Source organism: Melanostigma gelatinosum (assembly GCF_949748355.1).
Source record: "Melanostigma gelatinosum genome assembly, chromosome: 3".
NCBI lineage: Eukaryota > Metazoa > Chordata > Actinopteri > Perciformes > Zoarcidae > Melanostigma > Melanostigma gelatinosum.
The window spans coordinates 3,083,313-3,111,152 of record NC_136636.1 but is presented as its reverse complement, the minus strand read 5'-3'; the positions used below and the strand labels follow the sequence as shown (position 1 = coordinate 3,111,152).

At 42.7% G+C, this 27,840-nt stretch overlaps 4 protein-coding genes across 6 annotated transcripts; 2 read left to right on the top strand and 2 right to left on the bottom strand.

Moving 5' to 3' along the window:
* Nucleotides 1-1,129: 1,129 nt before the first annotated feature.
* LOC306797597 (14-3-3 protein beta/alpha-1) lies at nt 1,130-12,995 on the top strand. The gene is made up of 7 exons (XM_079296949.1): nt 1,130-1,257; nt 5,371-5,532; nt 6,388-6,528; nt 7,592-7,715; nt 8,406-8,569; nt 9,529-9,624; nt 10,408-12,995. The coding sequence occupies exons 2-7, from the start codon at nt 5,380-5,382 to the stop codon at nt 10,462-10,464; spliced, it is 735 nt and encodes a 244-aa protein (XP_079153075.1). The 5' UTR covers nt 1,130-1,257; nt 5,371-5,379; the 3' UTR covers nt 10,465-12,995.
* Nucleotides 12,996-14,033: 1,038 nt separating this feature from the next.
* Nucleotides 14,034-17,297, top strand: LOC306797818 (protein SPMIP1). The gene is made up of 4 exons (XM_079297254.1): nt 14,034-14,310; nt 14,471-14,645; nt 15,366-15,468; nt 16,556-17,297. The coding sequence occupies exons 1-4, from the start codon at nt 14,138-14,140 to the stop codon at nt 16,672-16,674; spliced, it is 570 nt and encodes a 189-aa protein (XP_079153380.1). The 5' UTR covers nt 14,034-14,137; the 3' UTR covers nt 16,675-17,297.
* Nucleotides 17,298-17,894: 597 nt separating this feature from the next.
* On the bottom strand, nt 17,895-20,842 carry LOC306797664 (complement C1q subcomponent subunit B-like). 2 transcript variants are annotated; one of them, XM_079297047.1, is made up of 5 exons: nt 20,701-20,842; nt 20,031-20,190; nt 19,418-19,649; nt 18,927-19,041; nt 17,895-18,391 (listed from the first exon to the last, which is right to left on the bottom strand). In XM_079297047.1, exons 1-5 carry the CDS (start codon nt 20,701-20,703, stop codon nt 18,182-18,184), a joined length of 720 nt encoding a protein of 239 aa, XP_079153173.1. In that variant the 5' UTR covers nt 20,704-20,842; the 3' UTR covers nt 17,895-18,181. The 2 variants fall into 2 exon arrangements, with proteins under 2 accessions (XP_079153173.1, XP_079153172.1); XM_079297046.1 differs by having other exon boundaries at nt 20,031-20,220; nt 20,701-20,781.
* A 2,219-nt stretch (nt 20,843-23,061) lies between these two features.
* On the bottom strand, nt 23,062-26,283 carry LOC306775798 (complement C1q subcomponent subunit C-like). 2 transcript variants are annotated; one of them, XM_079266310.1, is made up of 7 exons: nt 26,147-26,283; nt 25,069-25,184; nt 24,931-24,993; nt 24,617-24,770; nt 23,904-24,044; nt 23,395-23,521; nt 23,062-23,284 (listed from the first exon to the last, which is right to left on the bottom strand). In XM_079266310.1, the coding sequence occupies exons 2-7, from the start codon at nt 25,172-25,174 to the stop codon at nt 23,150-23,152; spliced, it is 726 nt and encodes a 241-aa protein (XP_079122436.1). In that variant the 5' UTR covers nt 25,175-25,184; nt 26,147-26,283; the 3' UTR covers nt 23,062-23,149. The 2 variants fall into 2 exon arrangements, with proteins under 2 accessions (XP_079122436.1, XP_079122437.1); XM_079266311.1 differs by having other exon boundaries at nt 26,125-26,231.
* Between the last annotated feature and the right edge of the window lie 1,557 nt (nt 26,284-27,840).

Here is a 27,840-nt window from a genome sequence, read left to right as displayed (position 1 = left end):
GGGCATTTAAACATGGAGGGTAGACATCAGGACAGAGAGCAGGACTCCGGTGGGACGAGAGGAGCTGGACTCGGTGTTTACATCACTGATGCTTGGAGCTCAAACATCAGTCAAAGTAGATGGACAATGTTTTTCCTCATGTTTCATTTTTAATGTGAAGATGTCGGACATATTATCTGGACATATTATCTGCCCCAGAGAAATGATTTACTTGCTGCTGTTTACATTCTACTGTATTTGTTTTGTTTGTCGTGCGTTTCTTGTGTTATAAATGGGCTACAACTGAATTCCGTCGTGCATCCCTGTTTTGAAAAATGACAATAAATGATCCTTTGATCCTTGAATGGTGAAGATGAGCTGCTGAAGTTCATAACAAGCATCCCAATGGGGCAGAGAATGTATTTAAGTGACTTCGTTTATTTGTATCGTATCAACTGTGTCACTGAGCTTTCTGTTATTGTTATTCTTGTCTTGCTTTTCTTTGCCTGTCAAAGCACTTTGTAAACTCTGATTTTAAAGGTGCTATATAAATAAAATTATTATTATTATTATTACTATAAGTGCAGGCTGCTGTCTCATTGCACCACCAGGACGCAGCTCTACGTATATCATCAAAGGATGCCAGTGAAGGGAAAACAAATCGCTGTCCAAGAGTAACACTAAAAAGTTGTCAATGCTGTTGTAATATTGAATGCCTCTACTAAAATGGCCTGCATCGAACAATGAAAAGTATATGATGATAATGTACTTTTTAATTATTTAGCTTTTGTATCTGTTCAAATCTATTTTTAAATATGTTTTTATTATAAAATTCACAAATAAATCTGAGAAAAGCATGTGGAAAATATATATATATTTTTAATTACTGATTGTTAATGATGGGCTTTGAGGGTTTGACTAGAAAATATTTAATAATAATAAAAATTTAAAAAACCCACACAACGCTGTGTCAGCTGACACGATGGTGAACTCGTGGAGACAGTTGCCACGGAGACCGGCGTCATCCCGTAGCGGTTGGTTGCCATGGTCTTCTGTCTCTGACGTCAAAGCCCCTCGCAAGATGCTCAGGAAACCCCCTGGCTCGGTCGCCATGGATACTGGGAGGGGGAGGGGTGGGGTTTTAGAGGAAGCGGAAGTGTCAGAGCAAAGGCGGAAGTGGTACTGCCCTGAATACCCTGAGCAGCGAGCGGAGGACGGCTTGATAAACTCCCATCGTTTCAGAGAATAAAATCGGGATTTCCTTGTTCGCTTTAAAATGTGAGTTCACCTAAATAATACTCGATTATTGTCTTGTATCACAGCGTGAGGACACACTTTCTTTTTGGGGGGGGGGGGGCTGTAAAGGTAAAAAGCCCCAGCGGTTGGCCCCCCCATTCCTTTCCTATGCGGCGGAAGGTGCCTATTGTGGGTTTTGGGGCTGGGTTGCGAGGATTTTTAGGCCGAGACTTTGTGGCCCAAAAATAGCGATAAATAACCCTTAAAAAACCACCGGTCGAAAGGTCTCGTGTGCTCTTTGTGTTCTATAACGTGCTTTTAGAGCGTTGATTATTTTTTTTTGAAGGCCCGGGACCACGCGACCGTGTAGGGAGGGAGAAGGAAGCGGCAAGTTTGGCCATTTTGACAGCGTAGCCGTCGAGAAAGCAGCATTTCTTCTTCTTTTTTTTAGCAGGCAATGCTAAAGTACAGCCAGTACATTGCATGGTGGATAATGCAAAGCTACAGTACTGAGCTACTGACAACACCCAGAACAACCCGACATATGTCTCGACCTCATTCTTCGCAGAAACAGCGTAATTGAATAACTTAATGTCTTTAGCTTAGCTCCGTTATGGCGTAGTGAAACGACATGGATGCTAACACACCCTCCGTATTTCACCGGGAGTTTCCTCTCAAAATACGATTTAAATTATTTTCCATATCACACAACCGACAGAGGACAGCGGAGAAATTGGAACACATGCCGTATTTAAATCATTACGCTATTTCAGTTCGTAGCTCGGCACATTTAATGTATCGCTGTTCCGATTTGAACTGGGTCAGCTCCCGTTATCTAGCTAGCTAAGCTAACAGGTTAGCTAAAAAGCCGACCTCCGTGCTATATGACGTTCTGTTAGCATGCTAATGCTAGCGGTAATCTATCTCTCCATCTTAAAAATTCCGCAGGGGAATGCGACAAGGAGGGCGTAGTTTGATGGCAGGCCGACTATAACCGACATGACCGGAACATCTCACGGCCTGGTGGGCTTGTTTCTAAACGTGCTTGGGGGGGGGCAAAAAAGTTCACTGTCTTATTTTATTTTTTTCGTGCCGACTGTTGAAGGTGGTGTACCCCATTTTTGTTTCTCTCTCTCTCGGTGCGCATACGCCTGTTAACCTAGTAGTCAGCTAGCTATAACGTAAGATGGGAACGGTTGTAACGTTGGTGGTGTTGGTACCGTGCCAGACGATGGTAGTGTGATGAAATTGCCATACTTTGATCAATTTTAACCGACGTGAGGCGGTTGATTATGCTTATCTTAACCATTACTTGTTAATAACCACAATGAGTGGCGTTTGAGCTAAATGCTAACTCTAATTAGCTTCGGAGGCATAACACGGTTGTCGAAATGACATCACTGTGCGAATGCAACAGACAGCCTCTGAAGATTCACTTCCTTTTCATCGATGCTGAAAAAAAGCTTTCACCATTTTCATTTTCACACTGGGCACGCGTTCCTGTTTGTGCTTATTTAATGACCTGTCAACGTCATAAGTTCTTTATCAGCAAAACCTCAGTGATTAACTCAGTGGCCGCAATAAAAACCATGTCAATAAAACTAAAATAATTTAGACGATTAACCCTGAGAGATGAGAACACCTGAAGAGGTATTTTAATTAAAATAACACGTATGTTTAAGAGGAGTGAAATCTATTAAATCGTAGCCACCCTTTTCATACTCGATTATAAAATGCTTTTTTCATGAGTGTGGGGATGTTTATCGGGGTGTAAAGTTTTAAGCATGCTGGAACCTTTTATAGTAAAAGTTAAACTCTGGTGGACTCACCTGAACCTTCCACTTTCCGAAGGTGTAATTGAAGTTGCTGAGTTTTCTGCCAATCGTTTGACTGAATGACATGAAGAGGTTAGACACGGTAATTCTGAGTTTATTTTAAATGTTTGTCAGACATAAAGTAAACACCACCTTTCCCATAATTATTATAATTTGTTCGGGTATTTCAATTCAAAATCAAATGGTGTCTTGACTATTGATTTACATTATGATCATGATGTGGGTGTGTTTCTTTTCTTAAAACTGATGTAATGTGATAAAACCCCTCTCACTTTCAGATCGATGAAACTGAACAGTAGTTTAGCTGTTGACATAATGAAAATCTGAGGGATTTCTTCCTAATCAGTGTCCTGGAAATGGGTATCTGAATGTATAATGATGCTATAATGCATTTTGTTTTTAGGTGAAAGAATGGAACCGCACTCAATATCCACAAATAATTGATTTCTTGAATCAGCACTGGAACTGTGCCACTGGTGTGCTGAGAGACCAATAATTACCCTGCAGACCACAGGAAGTGTATGAGAGAGGCTGCAGGATCTAACTTTGTGAATAACCAAAATATTTGAGTTTTGTTTGTCCGCTTCCATCTTTTCAGTCGGGTGCAAGGGCTGCAGTCCTGCTGTCATAAATATCGATACTTTTCTAATCCGGCAATTTAAATGGCAGATGAATGAAGTTGCTTCATTATATTGATCCCAAATTCATACAAAAACAATTGAATTGCCTTAGTAATAGTTGAACCAATTGAAGAAAAGAAAAAACGCTTATCTGACGCCATGAATTAAATGTATTATAACATCAGAGCCACAGTTGAACCAGCTCTATTGAATGTCATGGTGAAAACACGGCTGCCATCTGGTGGTGCTGAGCTAGACTTCATGATGTGCTTTGTATTTGCATGATATAATATGATTTTTTTAACATTATATACTAAATAACGTTTGGAGTGCAGAAGATCGTATATGAAAAATATTTTTAAAAGCCTAGTTTATCCCGAGCATCTGCAAGAAGACCGTAAATGCTGAAACAAGTCAGAAGGAGGAAAGTGGGTCTTTGTGACAGTCAGGCTGAAGCCGGGCCCTGCACTTCAGCCTGATGCCTGGTGGTGACATGTCATGCTGTGGGGGTAAAGACGTGAATGCAATAAAAAAACACGTGTTTCCAAGAGTAAAACCTGCCGCAATGTTTTTTAGAGAACTGCTTTGAAGAGGTTGAATACAGTATTTTCTCTTGAATTTTAAATTTAGTATCGCCAAAGCAACCTCTGTTAACGTTGGCTCATAGCCCACCGGTTGCTAACCGCTAACGTTGGCTATCTCTCTCTCTGCTGATTTCAACACAGATTTGTCGTTCACTATGTAGCATCATATGTAGGAAAGAACAGAACAATACATCAAGCTTATAGATGACCTCTTTTGCCCTCCGTAGGGAAACCCCGTCCTCATTCCTTTCGACAGGGTGGTCAGAATTCAGGTAAGCTCCAACAAGGTGGTGTTTGAATACATGTCCCTCTGGTGGAAGAAGGGTGGCTGCTGCTCTCACCTGGAAATATATCCAACTTGTTGTCGTGCAGATGTGAGGGTACAGCTGTATTCTGGTGTTGGTGCATATTTACCTTCTTGTGTATCTGTTCATTCTTAAGCAGTTTTAAACGATGTGATGGGATGTACAGGTTAATCAACGCAGCCAGTAAAAGCCCACAGTGGAGAGTTACTGGGTAGATGTGAGATGGTGGCTGTGGCCTACTTAGACCTACAGATTCATCCTGCGAGTAGAAAAAGCCCTCGGGGACGTGATAACTGGGGGACCTTTTATTGAAAGGGTTTTTGACATTCAACGAGGCGCTGGAAGGTCTTTGCTTGCACATAGGGATGTCGGTTTTGGTTTAATTTTGCTTCCCGTTAACGGGTAACTAACTGGTGAATGTTTAAAATGGTGTGAAATACAAAAAGATCTTTTTGCTGAAGTTTTGGCACATTTCAAAGTGCTACGTCTGATTTTACTGTTTTTAAGCTGTTGACATCCCTTCTGGTATATTTTAATATCCTAATATTCACGTACAACATCTATATGGATGCTTGAGCTTCTAGCCCAACACTCTGGTTATTCGCACTCGTGGCCTCCCTTTTCTCTTAATATATTCTCCATCTTCGGCATGCTCTACTTATATCGCGGTCTCTCTGGTCTTTGTATCGTTCTCGTCGCCTCTCTACTCTCTTGTCTCGCCTTTTTTTCGTTCCAGCTGGTAAATGGTAGATCCTAAGTCCAAACACTGACTCTGGTCTTTCCTTCCCCTCTTGTTCTTCTTCCCCTGCAGCCTAAAAAAATGGATAAGAACGACCTGGTGCAGAAAGCCAAGCTGGCCGAGCAGGCCGAGCGCTACGACGACATGGCGGCTGCCATGAAGGCCGTGACGGAGCAGGGCCTGGAGCTCAGCAACGAGGAGCGCAACCTGCTGTCTGTCGCCTACAAGAACGTGGTATGCATCCATCTGATGGCTCACACCTTCCTTTTATTTGTTGTTATTAATTCACACCAAATGTGTAGATGGAACTGTGCAGGCGGCTAATGATTTGCTTCAATGCAGAGCTCACGGTTCATGCGTTGTTAAATTGATTAATAAATGTTTCACAGGTATGTTTTCTCCATAGAACTGAGCTGAAGATTAAAACTGTCCTCGTAATAATAAAGAATAAATGTATGGAGATAAGAGACGAGATGATCCTTTATTAGTCCCGCAGCAGGCACGTCTGCAGGATTACAGCAGCAGAGTGGATAATGCATTAGTACTTTTAGTTATGTTTGATAACAGTGTAGCGTTACCAGGGGCCGGCGACTAGGAATCATTAATGCAAATCTCCCGATCGTTTATATTTTAACTGAATATTGTCCACTAATAAAGATCACATCTATTTTTCATTTGTCTTTCGGAGAACTTCATGAGCTGCTCCACTTGTGCATGTAAGGAAGCGTTGCATTGAGCATGTCACCAATAATAAACACCTTCTTATTGTGCATTTTAATAGCTGTCAGCTGGGAGCGTCTCCCGGCTCGTCAATGGTCGTAGTCGTCAGTATGTTCTGTTACAGGAGCCTTTTTCATGAAGATTTTATCGTCTATTTATAAAAGCACAAATTATATAAGAGCAGCCTCAGCACTGCTGCTCTATTTATCATCCAGGTTTCATTGATGTCGATGCGGTCGTTCTCGGTACGTTTCACCTGTTGCGATGGGAGAATAGCGTACTATCATTCTATCGTACTAAATGAGTATTATTTCAGCTGTTTATGCCGTTGTGTGTGAGATTTTAAAGTGATGTTGTTGACGTCATCAGGTGGGGGCCCGCCGCTCATCCTGGCGCGTCATCTCCAGCATCGAGCAGAAGACTGAGGGGAACGAGAAGAAACAGCTGATGGCCCGAGAGTACCGTGTGAAGATCGAGACTGAACTCCAAGAGATCTGCATGGATGTGCTGGTACGGGGGGGGGGGGGCGATGATCACACTGTTTTTTCTAATTACGTCGCTTATAGCAGCTGCTAAGAGCTGTCAAACTAAAAGTCTGAATGTTTTCTGCTTTTTGTCTCACACTTTCAAATGATGAAGGTAGTACAAAATATAAACCACACTCTGGTGTTTCATTTTTACATTAAACTTACTTCATTTTTATAAAATGTACCAAAACATTGGCAACGAGGGAGATCTTGGCGTCGCTAATAGTGAGAATAAATATGAAACAAAATTGAAATCATACCCTCTAAAGTAGAATAAATCTGGTTTGAATTAACACCAAAACACGTTTACTGAGCTTGTTTAGAAGATGTTAAGCTCAGGCTGGTCTTTCGAGGGAACCATGAAGTGCTTCTTTGGATGGATGTGAAAACAACATGAAGTACGATCCAGAAAGTCCAGTTTTGAGTGAAACATTTATGAGTTTAGAGGCTCGTCAGCTGGCCAAACTCTACCAAGTGCTCACGATGGCACGAGACCGGATGCATTAGCTCTGATGTAAACGCTAGAATCACACGATGTCCATGAGAAGTAATGAACCTGGGATGTGTGCGTGCGTTCGATTGGTCTTTGTCGGGTGACGTCATAATGCATTGAAATTAATGAAGCTGCGGGTCACACCCTAATATTCATGGTGAAAAGACAAAGTATAGACAGACATAACCACTGTCACTCGTCAGGTATGACCCACTGTTGTGTATGTTGTGCGCTCTTGTCTGTGATTTCACCGTTCTTCTTCTGCTGCTGTGGTCGGGACGTTCCCGGTTTATTTCTTTGTGTGTGTGTATATATATATATATCTATATATCTATATCTCTCTATATCTATATATCTATATCTCTCTATATATCTATATCTCTATATATATCTATATCTATCTATATCTATATCTATTGAATGCATGAAAGAGTTCATACTTTGTAAGTATAACGTACAGAATCTGCTGACCTGTTGGTTTTTTAAATATGTTTAAATATGTAAATATGTTTCTGTGTATAAACCCGTCCGGTGGTCTTTGTGTGCGTTTCAGAATCTGCTCGACAAATTCCTCATTCCCAATGCGTCTCAGCCGGAGAGCAAGGTGTTCTACCTCAAAATGAAAGGAGACTACTTCAGATACCTGTCGGAGGTGGCCTCTGGGGACTCAAAGAAGGGTGAGTGTGTTTTCATCACCCGGAGGTGGTCACGGTGTTGATTCAGTGTCTTTCTATTGGACAGCTTGTGCAGAGCGATGCTTGTTGGCTCAGGGCTGGGGCACCTGGGTAATTTTCTTCTTTGCTCAAACAAAAGTCCGGTGCTGTTTGCGATGTAGCTCCGGGGTTAATATTCCTTTTAATGAACAGAACTCAGTAAACATTTACAGTAAAGTGAACATTTTCCAGCTCCCTTTTTTAAATGTGTTTTACCAAAAGCCATCAGAAGATACTTCCACTCTCCAAAAAGTACCATTGAAAACAGACATTTTGTACAGATATTCATATCGTCTTCAGGATGAATTGTAGTGACTTTCCATCTCGCAGCATCATCAGCCTCAGCTGTACTTTGTATTTAATGCTGAATTGGCAAACGTTACCACACTGATGCATTAACCTAAGACGCTGAACGTGGTAAACACACCTTCTAAACATGCTAGCTCATCATCAGCTGGTTTACATTGCCTGTGTTAGCGTGCCGTTAGCATTTAGCTTGAGTGCAGCCTCACAGAGCTGCTTACGTGACTCTAGCCTTTTAGCCTCGTTTGCTGCCATCAAGAGGACATTCACTGCAGGTTTATGTAACGTGTGTCGTAATAATGTTCACATTGTTATGACGGTGTGACTGAGCGTTGTGTTTTTGTGTTAAAGAAACGGTGGAGAACTCTCAGCAGGCCTACCAGAACGCCTTCGACATCAGCAAGAAGGACATGCAGCCGACACACCCCATCCGGCTGGGCCTGGCCCTCAACTTCTCCGTCTTCTACTACGAAATCCTCAACTCGCCCGAGCAGGCCTGCACTCTGGCCAAGCAGGTGGGTGCACAACGCTTTGTGTTCGTTCACGTTAGGAGTTTTTCTTTTATGGTGTTATGATCAGACAGAGCGCTGTCTTTTTGGCAGCTTGGGGCGACTTTTTAAAATTGCAACTCAAGAGCGAAAGCACCCAAAAGTTACAGCATTTTTAATGTGTGACTTCTGCTGGATACCTGGAGCTTTATGGAGCTGGGTAGAGTTGAAGGTGCCAGTACCCTGAAGATTACCCTTAAAGTGATATTGATACCAAGAGTACTTAATTTGATACCTTAAAATCCGCTTAAAAGGATGCTACATGTTACTTTGATAGACGTCTATAAGAACTGGACGTAGTCATCGTGATGTCACTCATTGGTTTGTGGACTGATGTTTTGAAGCCTCGAGTTCGGGGATTTCGTCGCCATCTTGGATTACGGCCGTCGCCATGTTTTTTTTCTCGCAATCGATGAACATAAGTGACCATATTTGGACTGTGGAGGAGTGACGTAGAGACGCCGTATATATAACTCTGGTAGCGACCTGTCAATCACAGCAAGCCCCGCCCTAAAGCATCCCCTGCTTTATGGTCTGTGTGACTCTAAATGGACCATAATGTACTAAATGAACATCATGCTGTATTGAAGAAGACTTGAAACTAGAGATTGAGACATAAACTCATGTTTACAATGTTTACTGAGGGAATAAATCAAGAGAGAAGTAGAGTCATTTTCTCATAGACTTCTATACAACCAGAGGAGTCGCCCCCTGGTGGACACTAGAGAGAATGCAGCTTTAAGACACTTCAGCATCGGCTTCACTCAACAGAACCAGAGGTTGTTGCCTGGTTACTTTACATGTTGAGAACACAGAGCAAACAAACCGATGAACTCATTAAACGAGACGAACCTAACCTTCATGTAAATGTGTTTTTAAGAATCACTAACTCTCTCTCCCCCCCCCCCCCCCCCCCCCCCCCGCAGGCTTTCGACGAGGCGATCGCCGAGCTCGACACCTTGAACGAGGACTCGTACAAAGACAGCACACTGATCATGCAGCTATTAAGGGACAACCTCACTGTGAGTAACCACTGCTGATCAGAGAATATGAAGGATGTTTTGTATTGACGCGTGTAAATGTACAGCCACGGTTTCTGTGCAGATGTGCTAAATAATAATAATAGAAAACATGAAGCGGTCCATAACAGGATAACAATAGTGAAGATGAGGTGTAAGGAGAAAGTGGCCGCAACAAAACCATCGGACAGCAGCCGTTGGAGAGAAGAGTCTTTAGATACAGTGACGGTGATGTAACTCATGAGAGATACTGAACCAGTTCAGCTCTTTGTTTTGTGTTGAACCGTCTGAAACCAGGCACACCTGTCATTCCAATGTGTAGATTAAAACACAACTATATACAGTTTAATGTTGTATAAACTACAACATGAACTGGTGATGTACTTGATATTTTTACTGTCAGCAAATCTCATGAAAGCAGCTGAACACGGTGGTTTGTAGCAAACGGGAGAGAAGTTGTGCATTTGTTGGACTATTTTCAGTGGCGGATTTGGTGCTCTGGTGCAGCGTTTCTCCAAGTTTTACCTTGTGGTATAATTGTTTTGGGAACTTTACGTAACTTATATTTTTTACATTTATAAACTAATCTCAAGTGCTCCCTGCAGTACTGCAAAGTACCACTCGGGGTAATGAATGAGATGTACTTGTCCGTAGGATGTATTCATTGTTGGTCTCTTCAGAGGATTTATTGATAACAGGTTCTACAGAATCGTACCTCAGTGAAGAAGAGTGACTTATTGTTGCTGTATTTAAAGTAATCCAAATATTTCTCTTTTTGTTCCCCAGCTGTGGACATCAGAAAACCAGTGCGACGAGGGCGAAACCGGCGACGGAGAGAACTAGCGCACTTCACTGTTGACCTACGACCCCTCTTTCTTCCTCCTCCTCTGGTCTCTCTTTCTCTCTCTCTCCTCTTCTTCCTTCTCTTCGTACACATTAACACATCCCCCCCCCCCCCCCGTTCATCCCCCCCGCCCTTCTGTATAACCAACAGCATGAATAGTACCCGACCTCCACAGACGGATCGTAAAATAAATGGAGGGGGGGGGGAGAAACTGCTCCATCACCCTAAAATCCTCCCCCACCCCCCCCCCCCCCCCACCCCCCTCTGGTCATGGCACTCCAGGACTGACCAAACCCACGGGTCAGTCTAGTCTTCTAGCACGCAGCGAGGGGTTTTATCCAAAATGATCCAAATTAATTCATGTTTTTTTTTAATCTCCTCCATTCTTCCCTCTGTCCTCTTCCCTCTCTCCTTAGTGCCCCCCCTCCTCCCTCGCTCTATTGAGTTAACGCACTTATATAGTTGTCCCCTCCCTCCTTCCCTTCCTCCTTGCTCTAGTGAGTTAACGCTTAGTTGTCCATCCCTTCTCTTTTGGCTTTTTTTCTTAGTGTTACTGGCAAATGGCTGGTTTTATTCCACTTTAAACGAAACAACAATTACATAAAGGTTATTAAACTGTCCGTTTATTTTCAACAAACACTGTGATGCTTAGTTCTTCCTCCACCTTGCTCCTCGTTTTGATGGTAAACGGCCCTGTACTCGGAGGGAGGGTGTGTTTAGAGCTGAGGGTCATACAGAAGGTCCTCCCACGAGGCCGTACTGTGACACTGACGGTTCACCTGCTGTAGTCCAACACTCACCTGTTTGTGTTTTACTCTCTAACTGAGGCCCAGAGTTTTATTCAACGCCAACGGATTTGAAAACGTAATAAAACAACAAAATTCATACATTCCATCTAAATGTTTGAGAAGACAAGCGGACCGTTGGATCAACATCAGCGCTGCTGTCCCGAAATGTAAACTCCTAAAACGTGCTCATTTCCCCTTTTTCTTTCTTTTTTTATTTTCTTTGTGTAACAAATCAAATTCTCTTCTTTCTGGTTTTTGAGAACTGTAAAATTGTAAACACATTTTTAGAGCTTAACTGTAAATCTGTCTTTTGGAGAAACAAAAGTTTTTTTTGTCTGTCGTCGTTAGTTAACACCTGTGCTTGCAATGAAAACCTTGAAGCCGTTACAGTCAGCTGCTGTCCTCAACATTTATTTTTTGGACCCCCCCTCCCCCTCTTCCACCTCTTCTACCTCCTAAAGTCTACAGAAAGTTTCCACTTATTGCTGAATGATCTTCCAACAAGATGGCCCGCCGTCATTCATCACCACGTAAATCTACACGTGAGCGTTGTTCACTCTGGAACGACGCTTCCTCATTTCCAAAATACAGTTAGACCAGTTTGTCTTCCTGTGATCTGACACAGTTCAGCTAACTGCCCTTCAAAATAAAAGGTGAGTTGGAAACGGAATCTGTTGTCTTTTAAATCTTTACGTCAAAAATTTACGTCTTCGTAACCAAATCCAACGAGGGCTTTATTTTTAGGTTTAACCAAGTTGACTTATTTAAATTGATTCAACTGTAAAATAACATCTTATATTTTTGGATGAGGAAGCGGTGTTCTTAAGTGTCCCCTTTACTTCGAGTCCACAATGTTTTCGTGCATGAAAGGAGCCGAATCTCCCCGGCAGCCGATCAGCCAATCATCTGTGAGCGGAAGTGAGAACGTGTCGCTTGGATCTAAAATTCATAAAACACGTGTTCGTGTCGAGGCGACTCTTTTTCGAGGAGCCTTTTTTATCTTTTGGGCCTCATTCAGAAGAAGGAAACAAAACAATCCGTCAGTTAAAGGTCCAGTTTAAAACCCAAAGGGTGAGAATCAGAGGGCCGGTCCACTCAGTGTCACAACAACCTCGTCACTCACCATCTCCACATTCCACTCTGTAGGTGTAGAGAAGTCACGTGTCTCAATGTTTTGTTCCGTTTCTTTAGCTGACGACAAATGTTTTCATGCACTGAAGTTCAAAAGGTAAAAATAACAAATAAAAACGACCCCCCGCCCCCCCCCCCCCCCCCCCCGCTGCTCTTTTTCTCGTTAGCTGAACAATAAGTCAGTTATTCTATTCTACGCTTTATAAGGAAACAAACGGATCCCCTGCAGTAGTGAATGTGGCATCGAGCCTGTCTGTATATCTGGTATCTCAAATACTTTTGTTTTTACTGACCAGTATTCTGCTTAAAATAAAAAAAGGAAAAAACAAATAATCCCAAAAAAAACTCAACAAAAAAAAAGTTAGCTTCTGTGACGGTTTTATTGCTTAGCGCGCACGTGGTTGTGAAAATTTAGATTTAGCTTAAGAACACCAAAAAAAAGAAAACCCTTCCAACACCTCCCCCCCCCCTCCCTGGTTATTGAAGTAATGCTAGATTTGTGTTTGTCTTTTAAAAAAAAAATCCAACTCTAGTTTCACCTTTCATGTTATAAACAGGACAAAAATGTAAAAGACAATTTAAAGTGAAATAAAGGTTTTATCAGTTCCGAATCAACGCTGTTCTGTTTATTACCACAGCTCGTCTCGTAGCGACGCATGTTTTATACTTCAGCTCCGTTTCATGATTGAAGATGCAAAGCAGGTCGAAAGTCTTACACACGGAAACCAGACGGGAGGAAAGAGGGTACTGCTGTGCAAAATGCATTTTAGACACTTAAAAGAAGTGTGTGTGTGTGTGTGAAATCAGGGAGAGAGCATTATTAAAGAAACTAAAGAGAATCTTTTAATGTGTTACAATTACCATTTGTAGCCACAGGGGTCGCTGTTCATCAAAGGTTCGTGTGTGGGGGGGTGTTTCCTTGGGTTACACAATGTTATCTGATCCACATAATTTCCACGGTGAGAAGCCGACCCTGCACAGCTCTGCTTCAAGCACAACAAAAGGTAAATGAAGATATTTTACGATTATCTTGTCGAATCGTTTCATGAAGAGACTTCAGTCTCTGCCGTCTGAACGAGGCAGGAGTCAGGTTTTCAAAAACATTTTCCTCTTTTGTTGGTGAGAGAGATCGGTTTGTGTTTCTGGTGGATTCTCTTTTGTTTTTTCAACTTTATTTAAACTTGAAATGAACCATACTGATAAGTGAACACTCTTTATTTCCATGTCCACGGGTTCCTCTCCAGGACACGAAAGAAAATAACGACCTGCATTCATGTCCAAGTGAGAGTTCAGGTCTTTACATATGTTTAAATCTGTCTTAAAGGAACAGTGTGTAGCACTGAATATAACACACATAACTATGTTTCATGAGTGTATAATCACCTCAAACGAAGACGAGTTATGTTGTATTTAGCTTCGAATGAGCCTCTAATATCTGCATGGGGAGCGGGTCCACTTCATGGAAAATGACTCTACTGCTCTCTTGATTTATTCCCTCAGTAAACATTGTAAACATGAGTTTATGTCTCAATCTCTAGTTTCAAGTCTTCTTCAATACAGCATGATGTTCATTTAATACATTATGGTCCATTGTGAGTCACACAGACCATAAAGCAGGGTAGAGGAACAAAATCCACCTATCCAAAAAATTTCAACTCTGGCTCCGTTGGTCTCGAAAAGATGGAAGTCAATGTAAAACAGTGTCAAACTGTGCACACAGAGTTGCTAAATTAAGCTTTTTTTCTGGCAGGCGATGCTGACGACCCAGAGCCAGAACTGCTACCGGGAGCAGATCCAGAAGGAGATGTTGACCCGCTTGACCTGGAGGAGCCGCTATGCCGACCTCTACCCCTCCTGCTGCAAGCCCCCAAAAAACGACGACGGCACAGAGCCAACACAGCCGCCCCGTCTGCCCGCTGACGAGCGGTGAGCTGCTTCATTAAACCGTCGCAAAGAGTTTTCATCTAAAACTGCAGCTCTGTTATCAATCAAAAAGTATTTCCAAGCTCTGTTTAAAACTCTGTGAAGTCATTCAAGTGTATCGCGCGGACTCCTGATGATCTCGTGTTTGTGCTCCGCCCACCAGAGCGGTCCTGCCTCCCGCCAGCAGGACAACCGAGAAGCGGAGCGCCCTTCCTCCTGCGCCTCCTCGTCCTCCTGTGGTCTCTTTGGAAGGAGACGGCCCTCTCAATGTGGCCCCTCTGATGAGGCCAGTTTCTCCTCAGACCAGACTCTCTCTCTACCAGGACTCCTCGCACCACGTACGAATCCCTGTCGCACTAAACCGGACATGTTTGGTTTAAAATGTCCAAATCTGTTGTTTCCATGAGGGTAGCAGGTTCCCAGCTGTCTTAACTTTTCAGTTTTTAATTACTTGCTCCATGTAATTGAACTTTTTTAGTCCTAAATCCGTAACTATTCTGGGTTTTGGCTGTAAATGTTCCCTGTGCTGTCGTCCCTCTCTGGAAGCTCTGTCCAGGTGTGCTGCATTGTTAAACGAGGTGCAGCTGGATACTCGTCTCTGCACATGAAGCTACTTACAAACGGCAGAGCAAACTTCACTTCACAGACAACCACTGAAGCCAAATCAACCACAGAAGACACTCTTTAAAACAAATCCATAGGATTTATTGCCATAAAAACACGAGGCAAAACAAAATCATAAGCTGAGGGCCTGCAAGTTCAGCAGTTCAACAGACCAGAGGCAGAGCTTCTAGAGAGGCAAGAAAGGGACGACAGCACAGGGAACACGTTCAGCCGTAACATATGCATGAACCACAGTGTCTTCAATTGTTACAGTTTGCAAAAATAGGATTTCAATTGTATCCAAAGTGTAAATGGAGCTAATGGAACTGCTTCTATGAAGACATTTAGCTGACAGATATTTCATAATTCGGTTGGTCGGAATTCAAGTATTTCTGCCCTTAAGTTGAAACGTAACGTGTTGAACAGTCGTTTTTAAACTAAGCGTTCTCTTGCAGGGTAAAGGGCGGAAGCTCTACCTGCAGAAACGTGGCCACATGAGACCGGAGGAGAAGTTTGACTTTCCTCTGCTCTCGTCCTGGGAGTACGGCTGGAGGCTGGGTGAGTGAGAGCCGCCGCCTGATCCCTCCCGCCTGCTTCCCTCCCGCCTGCTTCGCTCCCGCCTGCTTCGCTCCCGCCTGCTTCGCTCCCGCCTGCTTCGCTCCCGCCTGCTTAGCTCCCGCCTGCTTCCCTCCCGCCTGCTTCGCTCCCGCCTGCTTCGCTCCCGCCTGCTTCCCTCCCGCCTGCTTCCCTCCCGCCTGCTTCCCTCCCGCCTGCTTCGCTCCCGCCTGCTTCGCTCCCGCCTGCTTCGCTCCCGCCTGCTTCCCTCCCGCCTGCTTCGCTCCCGCCTGCTTAGCTCCCGCCTGCTTCGCTCCCGCCTGCTTCGCTCCCGCCTGCTTCGCTCCCGCCTGCTTCGCTCCCGCCTGCTTCGCTCCCGCCTGCTTCCCTCCCGCCTGCTTCGCTCCCGCCTGCTTCGCTCCCGCCTGCTTCGCTCCCGCCTGCTTCCCTCCCGCCTGCTTCCCTCCCGCCTGCTTCCCTCCCGCCTGCTTCCCTCCCGCCTGCTTCCCTCCCGCCTGCTTCCCTCCCGCCTGCTTCCCTCCCGCCTGCTTCCCTCCCGCCTGCTTCCCTCCCGCCTGCTTCCCTCCCGCCTGCTTCGCTCCCGCCTGCTTCGCTCCCGCCTGCTTCGCTCCCGCCTGCTTCGCTCCCGCCTGCTTCCCTCCCGCCTGCTTCGCTCCCGCCTGCTTCCCTCCCGCCTGCAGCAATGGAGAATGGGTTGAAGGGTAACTTCTGTGTTTTTAAACCTGGACCCTATTTTATTATTTTTGTTTGTTTAAGTGACCAATGGGGACAACAATGGTTGAACTAGTTCCAGTATTGCACATTACCTTGGGGGCAACTCATCACCATCAATATATAAGTCCACTAAACTTTCCCTTTCTTTATTCTGTCATGTGACTTGTTGCTGGAAATGTGAAATTCTGGATAAAAAATGTCCAACTAAGTTTGTAAATGTGTTTGTTTGTTGTAAATGTATGTTGAATCAGCTCTCGATTTACCTGCAGATTAAAAACATATATCTGTGTTTCTGTTTTCATATTTCTACACATTCTCACTTTGTTGTGAAGTTATTTTCGACCTGCATCCTCAGGTGACCACACGCTGGATTACAGGACTCCGTCCCGCGCCAAGTCGTCGGTGGTGAAGAACACCTTCTACGCCAGGAACGGCGTGTTCAGCAGCCCGTCAGCCACTGACGAGCTGGGCTGAAGTTTGGCCTCCAACCACCAGGGGGCGGTCTTTAGTGAGCGCGTAGCTCAAGCAAACGGGTTTTTGTTTGTTTTAAGACCCTGATTTTAATCCCAATTGTGCCACCAGCTCAAGTCATTTGGGGGGGGGGGGGGTGTTAGCAACTTCTGGAGGCACGATATAAAATCTTAGTAATCTGTTATTTAACAGAAGTTGTATTGAAACTCACATTCTTTTGTTTGTTTTGCCCTCTACTTTTTTGTGTTTGAGTGGTTTGATTTAAACACCTGTGTCAGACAACTCGAAGAGCAGTGATTGGTTAGATATTACACGTTTTAAAGATATATTGTAATATGTATGACGGGGTCTTTGTGTGAATGATGATCCTCTACTTCCTGTTTACCTCACAGCCGTGTGGATGGTAAAGTGTCCAACCCGATACTGTGTGATGGATAATTAATGAACACCTGGCCTGGTATCAGTCAGAAAGATGTTCACTTGATACCTCTGTGTTTTTAACCAGCGAGCCACTGGAGGAAGTGTTGCACACCACACCAACATAAATAGCAGTAACTACATTATTCTTCAGCCGAGCAGTGTAGTTTTGTTCCTGTTGTAAGGATGTATTACTAAATAAAGGTTAAACTTATTTAATATTGAAATAAGCTCATATGTTCTGTTTTCTTTCCTCTTGGTCCCAGATGTGTTTACACGTAAGTGTTTTGACTTAAAGTGTCCTCGGTTTTTTGTTGTGGACTATTTTCAGCAGCGGATTAATCCTCATTACGAGCTCTAGTAAGTGTTTAACAGATCTAAAAATGTCTTTAAAAATGAAGCTAATAACAGTCTTTAAGGTGTATTATCTCTGCTGACCAGCAGGGGGCGACTCAGTCCTCTTCAACACAGCATGATATTCATTTAGTAAACTGAAAAAAAAGTTTTTCAGTTGTACTGAGTTCCACCCTCTCGCGTCACTTCCGGTTGCAAAAGAACACCAAATGGCGACGGGACGAAATGCCGGACTCAAGACTTCAAAATGTCCACAAACCAATAAATGACGTCACTGTGACTACGTCTACTTCTTATAGACGGTCTGTGGATGAGTCACCTAATATCCTATATTAACTGTTCACAAGAAAATTGTAATAAAAAAAAAAAAATCCCAAAACAGATTATAAAAACACAAGGCTATCATATGTGGATTACAGGTTGTACCTTAAAAATGCTCTAAAATCATAGAATAAAGCTGGTGAATTTATTCTACAGAAAAACAAGTAAACACCACTGGCTGTCGGAAAGGTTGCGAACATCATGGTATGTTTTGGAAAATCAGGAATGCAAAATACACACTTTTAGTAGTTCATGCAAAAACGCTGATATAGTCCTTAAAGGCAGCACTATTGAGCCAATCTTTATTAATTCTGCTGATGTGTGCACTGTTACAGAAAAGATATGTTTCATAAAAAGTCTGTGATGTCACCAACAATGATTGAATGGACCAGGAGGACGGGTGGATTTTATTGGATCTCTAGGCGGTCGGGAAGATCAGGAAGCCGGTGAAGATGTGGCTGGTGCTGCCCTGGCTCGTCACAAGGTGGTTGTACCGGGTCGCCTGCAGCGAGACCGTGTCCCCGGCCAGCAGCTCCAGGACCGCCGAGCCGGAGGTGACCAGGAAGCCCTCGGATGAGTCGCACAGCGTCAGGTCGCTGTCGCTGCCCTTCACCAGCTTCAGACACACCTGTGACGGTTCGAATACACAGAAGAACTCAGATCTGGACAGAAAGATTGTATGCAAAGTAGAATGCAAAGACAGTCTGGAGCACCAACATCCTCAAAATGAGACATTGTCTCCTCAAAAGATGACGCTTGAGACGTATTTTGTTTGTATTACGTCACGTTTTTCAGGACGTCTTTACGCAACGTGTGCTCATACGATGGTTCGTACGATATACTACGAAAAGTTACTCCTTATTTTGGGGCGTACCAATAGAAAGGAGAATGTAGAAGTACCACAATGTAACATCATTCAAGTCCTGCTTATAAAAATGTACCGAAGTAAAAGTAAATTTCTGCTTTAGCTTTCTAAATGCTACATCATTACTGTTAATATTCATGCTTTAAGGTGTGAGCAGTATTTCAATATTATAGCAGGTTGAAGAGTTCATGTCAACTTTAAATGACTGAATCCGTCTCTTGAGGACAAAATTAAGCAAATCAAAAAATCTGAAAAGAAGGAGACAGACAAACCAGAAAGACACCAACAGATGACTCACTCTGCTCTTTGCTGAAACGTGGTAACTGAAGAAATAGATCCCTCCGATGACGCACGTGAACGTCCCGTTTGTCAGCGAGTGTCCTTTAAACTCTTCGTCCAGGTCCAAAATCTCACTGAGGGAAGATTTTAAAAGAATTTATACTATATCTGAATCTATCCTGATGAAAACATCCACATCTGAGTTGAAATAATTAACCCAACCAACATTCCACCAATCCTGGTCATGAGAAATAAACAGAACAAATTCTCAAAAGAAAGCTACGAGTGGTAGCCAATCAGAGGGGGAAACTAAACAATCAAACTACCGTAAATAACAAGTCACGCAACTGCCGATTGTTGCCTTTGAAAGAGGTGATTTGGCAGACACGGGAGAACCAGGACTGAGCGGGGAAGACTGTCAGACCCTGCTGCAGTAAAACAAGTGGTTTTCTAATACATCACATGAAATACCTCTCATGCTCTGTGGCGTTAACCGTCCACAGCACTGACCTGTTGAAGTTGATGGCGGTGTCCAAATCTGGTGTTTGTGGTATCTCCCGTTTGTAGGAGAAGAAGGATTTCTGCTGGTTGGACGGGTTGAAGGCTCTTCCCTTCTCCCCCAGACGGCCTGGAGAACCGGGAGGCCCAGGGAGACCCAAGTCCCCCTTCAGCCCAGGCCGTCCTGGGGGGCCCTGCAGACCTGGCAACCCCTTCTTGCCCCTGACAGGCTGACCTGCCTCACCTGCTCATACAGACACACACTTGTTACTGTGAACTGACACTAAGGTGGCACAGTATCCTACTCACTGTCCCTTTGACGTCTACGTAAAAACGTAAGTTCAAACTCGAATAATTTATTCAAAGTCGGCTCATGAGTCGTGAAAATGAGTTCACTGAACCTGAGAAAACATGTTGATTAAACTTAACATACTAAGTTCAATCAACAACTGCTCAGTAACACTGACACATTAGTGAGATTCACATTAAAACGACACATTAGTGAGATTCACATTAAAACGACACATTAGTGAGATTCACATTAAAACGACACATTAGTGAGATTCACATTAAAACGATCATTTAAAAAGTAGCTGATATGTCCTTGTGTCCGGTGCGAGCTCACCAGGGTCCCCCTTCTCTCCCTTGGCACCGTTGTTGCCGTTGGGCCCATGGGTGCCGGGTATCCCGGGGATCCCTCCCCCGTAGCAGGACTGTGTGACGGCTGGAGTGATGTGAACCAAGAGCAGAAACACTGCAGTACTGCAGCTCAGCCACCGGGGGGCCTGAGTCAACACACAGATACACACAGAATCCTGTTTTTGTGACTAAGGAGGACCATGAACTTTAAACTCAAACACTCAAGTCTCACACACCAACACTTGAAGAAACATTGTTTTATATATATATATATATGTATATATATATATATATATATATATATATATATATATATATATATATATATATATATATATATATATATATACATATATATATACATACACACACACGATACAATGTACAATGTTAAAATCAAGATCTAAAATTAAGTTTAAGACAAATGAATGGCTAAAGAAAATACATTTGTGCATTTAAATTTAAGACATTTTAAACCTTAGACAGACAAAAACTCTAACAACAACTTAAACTCGACTATGTTTAAAAGTTAAACACAATGACCGTCCACTTCTGGTACCACCAATGCAGAATACGAGACTCTCCCCTCTCGGTCTACATCCACACATTTCTTTCTTTGCCTGTTCTTTGGTTCTGTCGAACATTAAACGTCTCACCATTTGCAGCCTTTGGTGTTGTGGTGGAGAGATCCGCTGATGGAGAGCCGAGATGAAGAGCTGTTCAGCGACGGCAGCAGCTCAGTCTGGAAAGAAAACCACACAAAAATAATCAGGAAGTGAAACAGGTCAAGAGAGCATGTTGGTGTTCACAGTAATGATTGTAGGATTCTGATCGACTGACTTGATGACTGAAACAAGTCACCTCCAGTTAGTGGTGGAATGAATGAAGGTACAGATACTCACGTACTGCTTTTAGATAAATATTTCACTTTTCACTGCAATACATTTATCTGACAGCTGGAGTTTATTTTTACGTACAAGGAATATGTTTTAAAACTTTCCCAAAGACCGGGTCGGGACCCGTCGGTGGGTCGCAGGGAGGTTTTATGATAAATAAGTTTCTTCCGTCGTCTTTCATTTGACATTTATAGTTGCCGAACAGGTTTGAGCCGCACGAGGAGCCTGAATGATCGTATCCTTCTGATAACTGTCGCTTACTTATGGCGTTGAATGTAACATGACAGGGTAGCGTACATTCTGTTTGTTTGAATGAGGAGGAAAACGAGAACCTGTTAACTCTGACTCAATGCATTTATTTGGTCTCATTTATAAAGTATTTAACACACATTTCCAATAACACATGCATAATACAGAGTTTTTGATTTATAAAACGTATCTTTTATTAATTGCTGGTTTCAAGACAACGGCAGTAAAAATGGTCATGAATGTTAATTCATGCATGAATTCGCTCTTCTCACGGTTTATAGATGAGGCCTGTTGTGAGTCGGTTATAAAACACTGTTGTAAAATATGCATTGACTTAAATAAACAGTCTGATAAATTACTTCAAATTTGCTCCACTATGACCAACTATAACATTTAAATATAATCACACATTGATTTGTCTGTAATAACAAACAAATTGAGTATTTTATTCACAAGGGCCATTTCTTCTCTGCATTATGAGTACTTTTATTCCCAAGTACATGTTGCTGATAATACTCACACACGTGTACTTGTTACAGTCTGAAGCGTGGACCTGTGGTCGGGAGCGGACTCGCTCGGGTCACGTTACTTGGAGACTGGAGTCACAAATATGATGACGCGACAAAATCAAAACAGACGTCACGTCACAGAGCGTCAGTTGGAAAAAAGTTGAAATTGAATTTAAATTGTACTTCAGCACTTGAGTTCATGTACTTAATTACGTTCTTCGTCTTTCTGTTGTTCAGATGTTTTCTCTCTTTGTGTTTTTATTTTAGTAGGTTTCTCATATAGTTTCCTCTGCTTGATGTCCTTTCCTGTAAATCTGTGATTATTTTATTGCATTCATCTGACGAAACAAATATCTCATCAGAGGAAGTGAAACATGGTAACAAGAAGTCAGGAAAAACTCCACCTGATGAAGAACTGATGATGAAGCATCGCTGCTTCGGATAAAAAAAATCTTTCCTCCGAATTAACATTTTGTTCTGTTTTTCTCCGAACTTCCTCTTTGTTGCCGCTGTTTTCCTGGCAGCTTGTTCTCGTGGACGTCAGTATCTGTTCCACAAAATATTAAATTTCATCAACGGGTATCTATCAACAAAGAGCTGATGTATATTTTTAATCATTCCATCCTGTGAAATTTGCCAGGTTGTCATTTTCTGTCTTCTCGGATCCTCTTTCCATTTCGTGCAGGTTTTCTTTTTTGTTTCTGCAAGTTTGGAACGCGAAGCTTTTTTCTTGACTTTCTAGTTTTTGGGGAAATCCTGCAAATGTCTTCCTATGATGACTTGTGCTTTATTCGCGCTGTTTGTATGAATCAATGTTGAAATACCGAATGAATCAACTGTATTCAGGGATAATCCTTCCGATTGCACTTCATTTTTTTAAATCGATTTATGATTCATATTTTTTTCTGCAATAGCCATTTGATTTACGATTGTCGTGAAACCGGTCCCGGTTTGAAAGTCTGAATGCCTCTAGTGGACGGGTAGAGGATAGGAACAGATAGAATAACACAACTGAAGCAGACATTGTGACACAACTGTCTTCAAACTATGAAGATGCAAAGTAGATCACAGTGTTATGATCAGACTGAAAGAAATTCCAGGACAAATTACAAAATATTCTGGTGTTTTTTATTGGTTTATTTGTCTTTAATTGGTTCAAATGATCTGTTTACTGGCAGACAGAGAAGATAAAATCATTATTATTATTAATCACTGTGATAATTATGGCTTTGTTGTAGTCATGGTTTTATTCTGCCTTGTTGAAAAGAGATTTCAATCGCAATGAAGCTTTACCTGGATAGAGAAGGGACAATACAATGTGAAATATGTATGTATTTATAAAAAACAAAGGTGAGATACTGAGTGTGAAGGAAGGGAAGACTTTATTTTGCTTTTAGTTTCAGACTTGCTGTAAAACAGTTCATTAAAAAGTGAGTACAGGCTGTTTCGTGTCAGTGAGGTTGCACCAGGAAGCCGGAGAAGATGCTGTAACCTTCCGGTTTTCCTCTCATCCCTCTGTAGTCTTTGGTCTCCAGCCAAACCTCCTGATCCCTCGACAGGTAGACCGCCAGGCTGCCAGACGTCACCTGGAATATGTCGAAATTCGTTACAGGGAACATCTTTTTGCAGAGCGCTGCCAGTTTAAATTCACTTGTTTGCTGGCACAATAATGTAAAACAACGCCCTGTTTTATCACCTGTCTCCTGACGCGGCGATGATCGCAGAACGCTGTGAGCTGCATTCCGTCCAGCTTCATCAGCACACACAGCCGGTCATCTAACGAGGCGTGGTACACAAAGTAGTACGTTCCCGGGACGCGACACCTGCAACACACGAACTCAATCAATTCACCAAAAGTGGATTCTGTTGTTTTCTTTCTTCCTGGCTGGTTGTGCAGCTTGACCACAGCTTTCAATCTCTTCAAACAGAAATGTTTTATTATCTTTAGCTTGTTACGACTTTATGATGCTGCCCCTGAGGCAATCCTCAAAATAAGATTAGATGGAAGGAAATGTTGAAGGAATGCTATTTGGCTATTTTCAAAATAAACTGGTCTCCACAGCGAGTTTAGATTTCGGCAGCTAGCATGGCTGTAGACTTGATTTCTTCTTGTTCTTGTACATTACAGTGACCTCATCCAAAATAAGAAATGCTCTGCTTTCAAATTCTGTACCGTATGATGAGAAAACAGGCGTTATTTCTCACCTGAAGCGTCCTGTCACGGTGTTGTAGTCATTGTTGATGTTGGTGATGACTTTGGTGAACCGAATGACGCTGGATTTGTCCGGGTAGTCGTTGGTTCCTCTGGCCACGCTGAAGGCCGCCTGCTGGTGGACTCCAACGTTCCTGCAGCCACAGAACCAACAACACAGACTGATGCTCAGAGCTGGATTAACCTGCTGGTGGATCCCCATTGAACCACTGTTGCCCCAACCTCCAGTTCTGATCAGTGAAGCCGATGCAGACGTGTTATAAACCTGCATTCTCTCTCGTGTCCAGCAGGGGGCGACTCCTCTGGTTGTATAGAAGTCTATAGAAAATGACTCTACTTCTCTCTTGATTTATTCCCTCAGTAAACATTGTAAACATGAGTTTATGGTCTCAATCTCTAGTTTCAAGTCTTCTTCAATACAGCGTGATGTTCATTCAGTAAATGACGTTGTGATTGACATGTCACAATCAGAGACGTATACGGCGTCACTACGTCACTATTCCATCGTCCAAATATGGTAACTTCCATTCACTGGTTGCAAAAAGCCAAACTCGAGGCTTCAAAACATCAGTCCACGAACCAATGAGTGAAGTCACGACGACTACGTCCACTTCTTATGTACAGCCTGTGGTTGCCTCACAACCTTATTAATTAAATGTTAAAAGTTACCGATGTAGATATGAAGGAGTCTTCTCTGTTTACATACCCTGATTCTCCTGGTTCCCCTGGAGGACCACCAATCCCTGGGACCCCCGGTTCTCCCGATTTCCCGCTCTGTCCTCGTTTGCCAGGAAACCCCATCAGCCCCGGCTCCCCCTTCTCCCCCTTCTGAGGGCCGAGGCCGCCGTGCCGCACTGCTCCTGTTCACAGCAACAACATGCCGATCATTGAACATAACAACAAGCCACTTCTAGGCATCCGGGTTTGTTTGTTTTCCTTCACTATTCTCCAGTATATCTCTAGTATGTGTAGGAACCGGAAGGATTAACCGAACCATCAGAAGACGTGCGTGTCGGTTACCTGTCTGTCCTTTGTCTCCTTGCTGTCCGTCACGGCCGTCTCTGCCAGGCAGCCCGGGAATACCTGAGGACGGAGAGACAGGTAAACAAACGAAAGACAACAACAAGGTGCAAACACACAAACATGGCCTGTACCCACCTGGCATCCCGTGCATCCCTGTTGTCTGGCAGGTCTCCACGGCTAACAGCAGAGGTGTGGCCAACGAGAGCAAGGCACCGATCACGAGGAAACAATGACGGAGCATGATGATGAACCTGACCGGGAGACGAGGAGAGGAAACAAGGAGATGGGAGGGAATTAGGGGATCAAAACCAGAGGAGAGCCGAATTTGGGAAAGGAGAGAAGGAAAGGACTTGAAGAGACAAGGAGAAAAAAAGGGAGGAAAGATGAAATGAGATGAGAAGAAAAGAGATTAAACAAGAGAAGGAGAGGTGACGGGAGGAGGGGAGAAGGAAAGGAAAGGTTAAAAGGAGAGAAAGAGGGAGAAAGGAAAAAGGAGAGTCCAAGAGGAGAAATGACAGAAGATGGGGAAAGTGGGGAAGAGACAAGATTGATAGAAAAAGGGTGGAGGGAGGATAGGATGATAGGACAGGAGGCAAAAGGAGAAGATAAAGGAAATGGGATAAGGGGAGAGGAAACAAAGAGACAAGAAAGGAAAGGAGAAGAGATGAGAAGCTGACAGGAGGAGGAAGGGAGAGACGACAAGGACAGAAAACAGGGAAAATAAATAAATGAGAGGAAAGACACACAAGGAAGGAAGGAAGAGAAGACAAATAGTTTTCCAGTTTTTGTAACAAAATTATTGTCAAAGAAATTCAACTTGCGTTTCTTTAGATTGTTTCACGATTTAAGGCATAATAACTGAGTTGTAATACACAGAAGACATAATTGTGCTGTTTCCAAAGAGGTTCAGGATTTATTTATTGCAAAAACATTGCCCCGTAACTGCGTGAACAAAAGAAACGTGAGGTCATATTATGATCTTATTATGATTCTCTATTAAAATACAAATATATGTAAAAGTATATTCACAACAATGATGTTAAAAAAAGAAGACTCATCAGATCCTCTTTTGCAAATGTCATTGACTTCAAACTGTAATCAACACAAAGTATATATATATATATATATATATATATATATATATATATATATATATATATATATATATATATATATATATATAAAACTCACCTGACAGAAGATTTAAACCCACCTCAGTGATTTCAAAGCTAACCTGCAGAGTCCTGCAGCAGCCGGAGCAGAAAGCCGACGACAAAACGTTCAGATTCAGCAGCTTCTACGCCGGAAGTTCTCCTCAGAGCCTGTTTCATGTAGTTCTGCAAATTTTGGGAAGTTGTTGAGAGCCGGAGGGAGAGAGAGAGAGAGAGAGAGAGAGAGATGTTGAAATGATGTTTCTGCATCACCATGAACACACACACTATCGTTTAATTTGACTAAATCACACGCACACACACACACACACACACACACACACACACACCGTCCTGTTTCCACAAATACTCACTCGAGCACCAGGTGTGGTTCAATCCTGTTCGAAAGACGTTTGATAAAAACTACAGTGACCAGCTGTTTTACGAAGTTACTGAGTCTTTTTTGATTTTTCAATGAACTTATATATTTGTGAGCTGTTTGTAAAGACGTACGTTGTCTTCGGTAGAACCAGTACACTTGGGACTTAGAGCCACAGTATCGAAGTCAGAAAGGCGACACGTTGTTGGTTTTGATGTGTTCCCAAAAATGTAGAATATGACCCTTGTTCTGGTGAGCATGAGAACAAGAGGAAGTCAACTGAGGGAGAGCCAGAGGGGCAAAAGTTTCCCAAGAAAGAAGAAGTGTGCGAAAAACAGAAATGTTTCGCTTCTATAATCTTCAGAGGGGTCGCGTGAAAGTGTTCTATGAGACGGGGCCAAACATAGAAGTACCGCATAGATCAAAGGAAACATTTATTTTCTTTTTACGGTCAGCTGTAATGTTTATGATAGAAAAAGCATTTACATTGAGGATGTAACACACGTCTGTCATTTTGATCCAGGGCGTGGTTAGCCTAGCTTAGCACAAAGAATGGAAGCAGGGGGAAACTGCTAGCCTAGCTTTGTTAGTCATCTGACCTGACTCTCGGTAGTCCATTTATCAGTGAGATTTCTAGAGCGAACATTTAAAACAGCTGTACATTTCATGTGTTTAGATATTTGTTTGGAGACGTCACTGTATCTGTGTTGGCTGCGAGAGAAATTAACTATTTTATGAATTTAGTTTCCATTTTTGTTAATTTTGTCTATTTGTCTGCATATATTTGTCGATTTTTTAATAATTTTGAACTACTTCAATCTCATCCAGCATTCATAGCAATAGCAACGAAAAATAATGCGTGGTAATTCGTAGATACCCCACGAAATGATTTCATATGTTTTCCACGTAATCATGAGCGAGGAAATTTAAAAAACGCAAAAGCAGGAGCGCAGGAGCGGAGCGGGCATCATTCAGTCGAGTCAGTTGATATATCTTTTACGTAACTTGCGTCCTTCAGTAACTTGCGTACTTCAGTAACTTGCGTAGTTTTTTAAAACCCAAATGAAAATCTGGCACGTGATATTAAGTCAATATGTGTATTTTGATGTACATCTTGTGGAAGCTCATTTATGGCAGTAAAAGAAAAAGAAAAAAATTAAGAAAAAGTTCTGGGAAACAGTACCGATTTTGTCCACAGACACCGCCAAAATCAACACAAAAATATAGTAGTTTTAGGTAACAATTTGAATGCAGGACTTTTACTTGTAACAGAGTATTTTTACTGCAGTATTGGTACTTTTACTTGAGTAAAGTAGAGTAATTCTTGAGTCACTGGTTTTGAAACTATGATGACATTAAAACAACAACAGTGAGAAG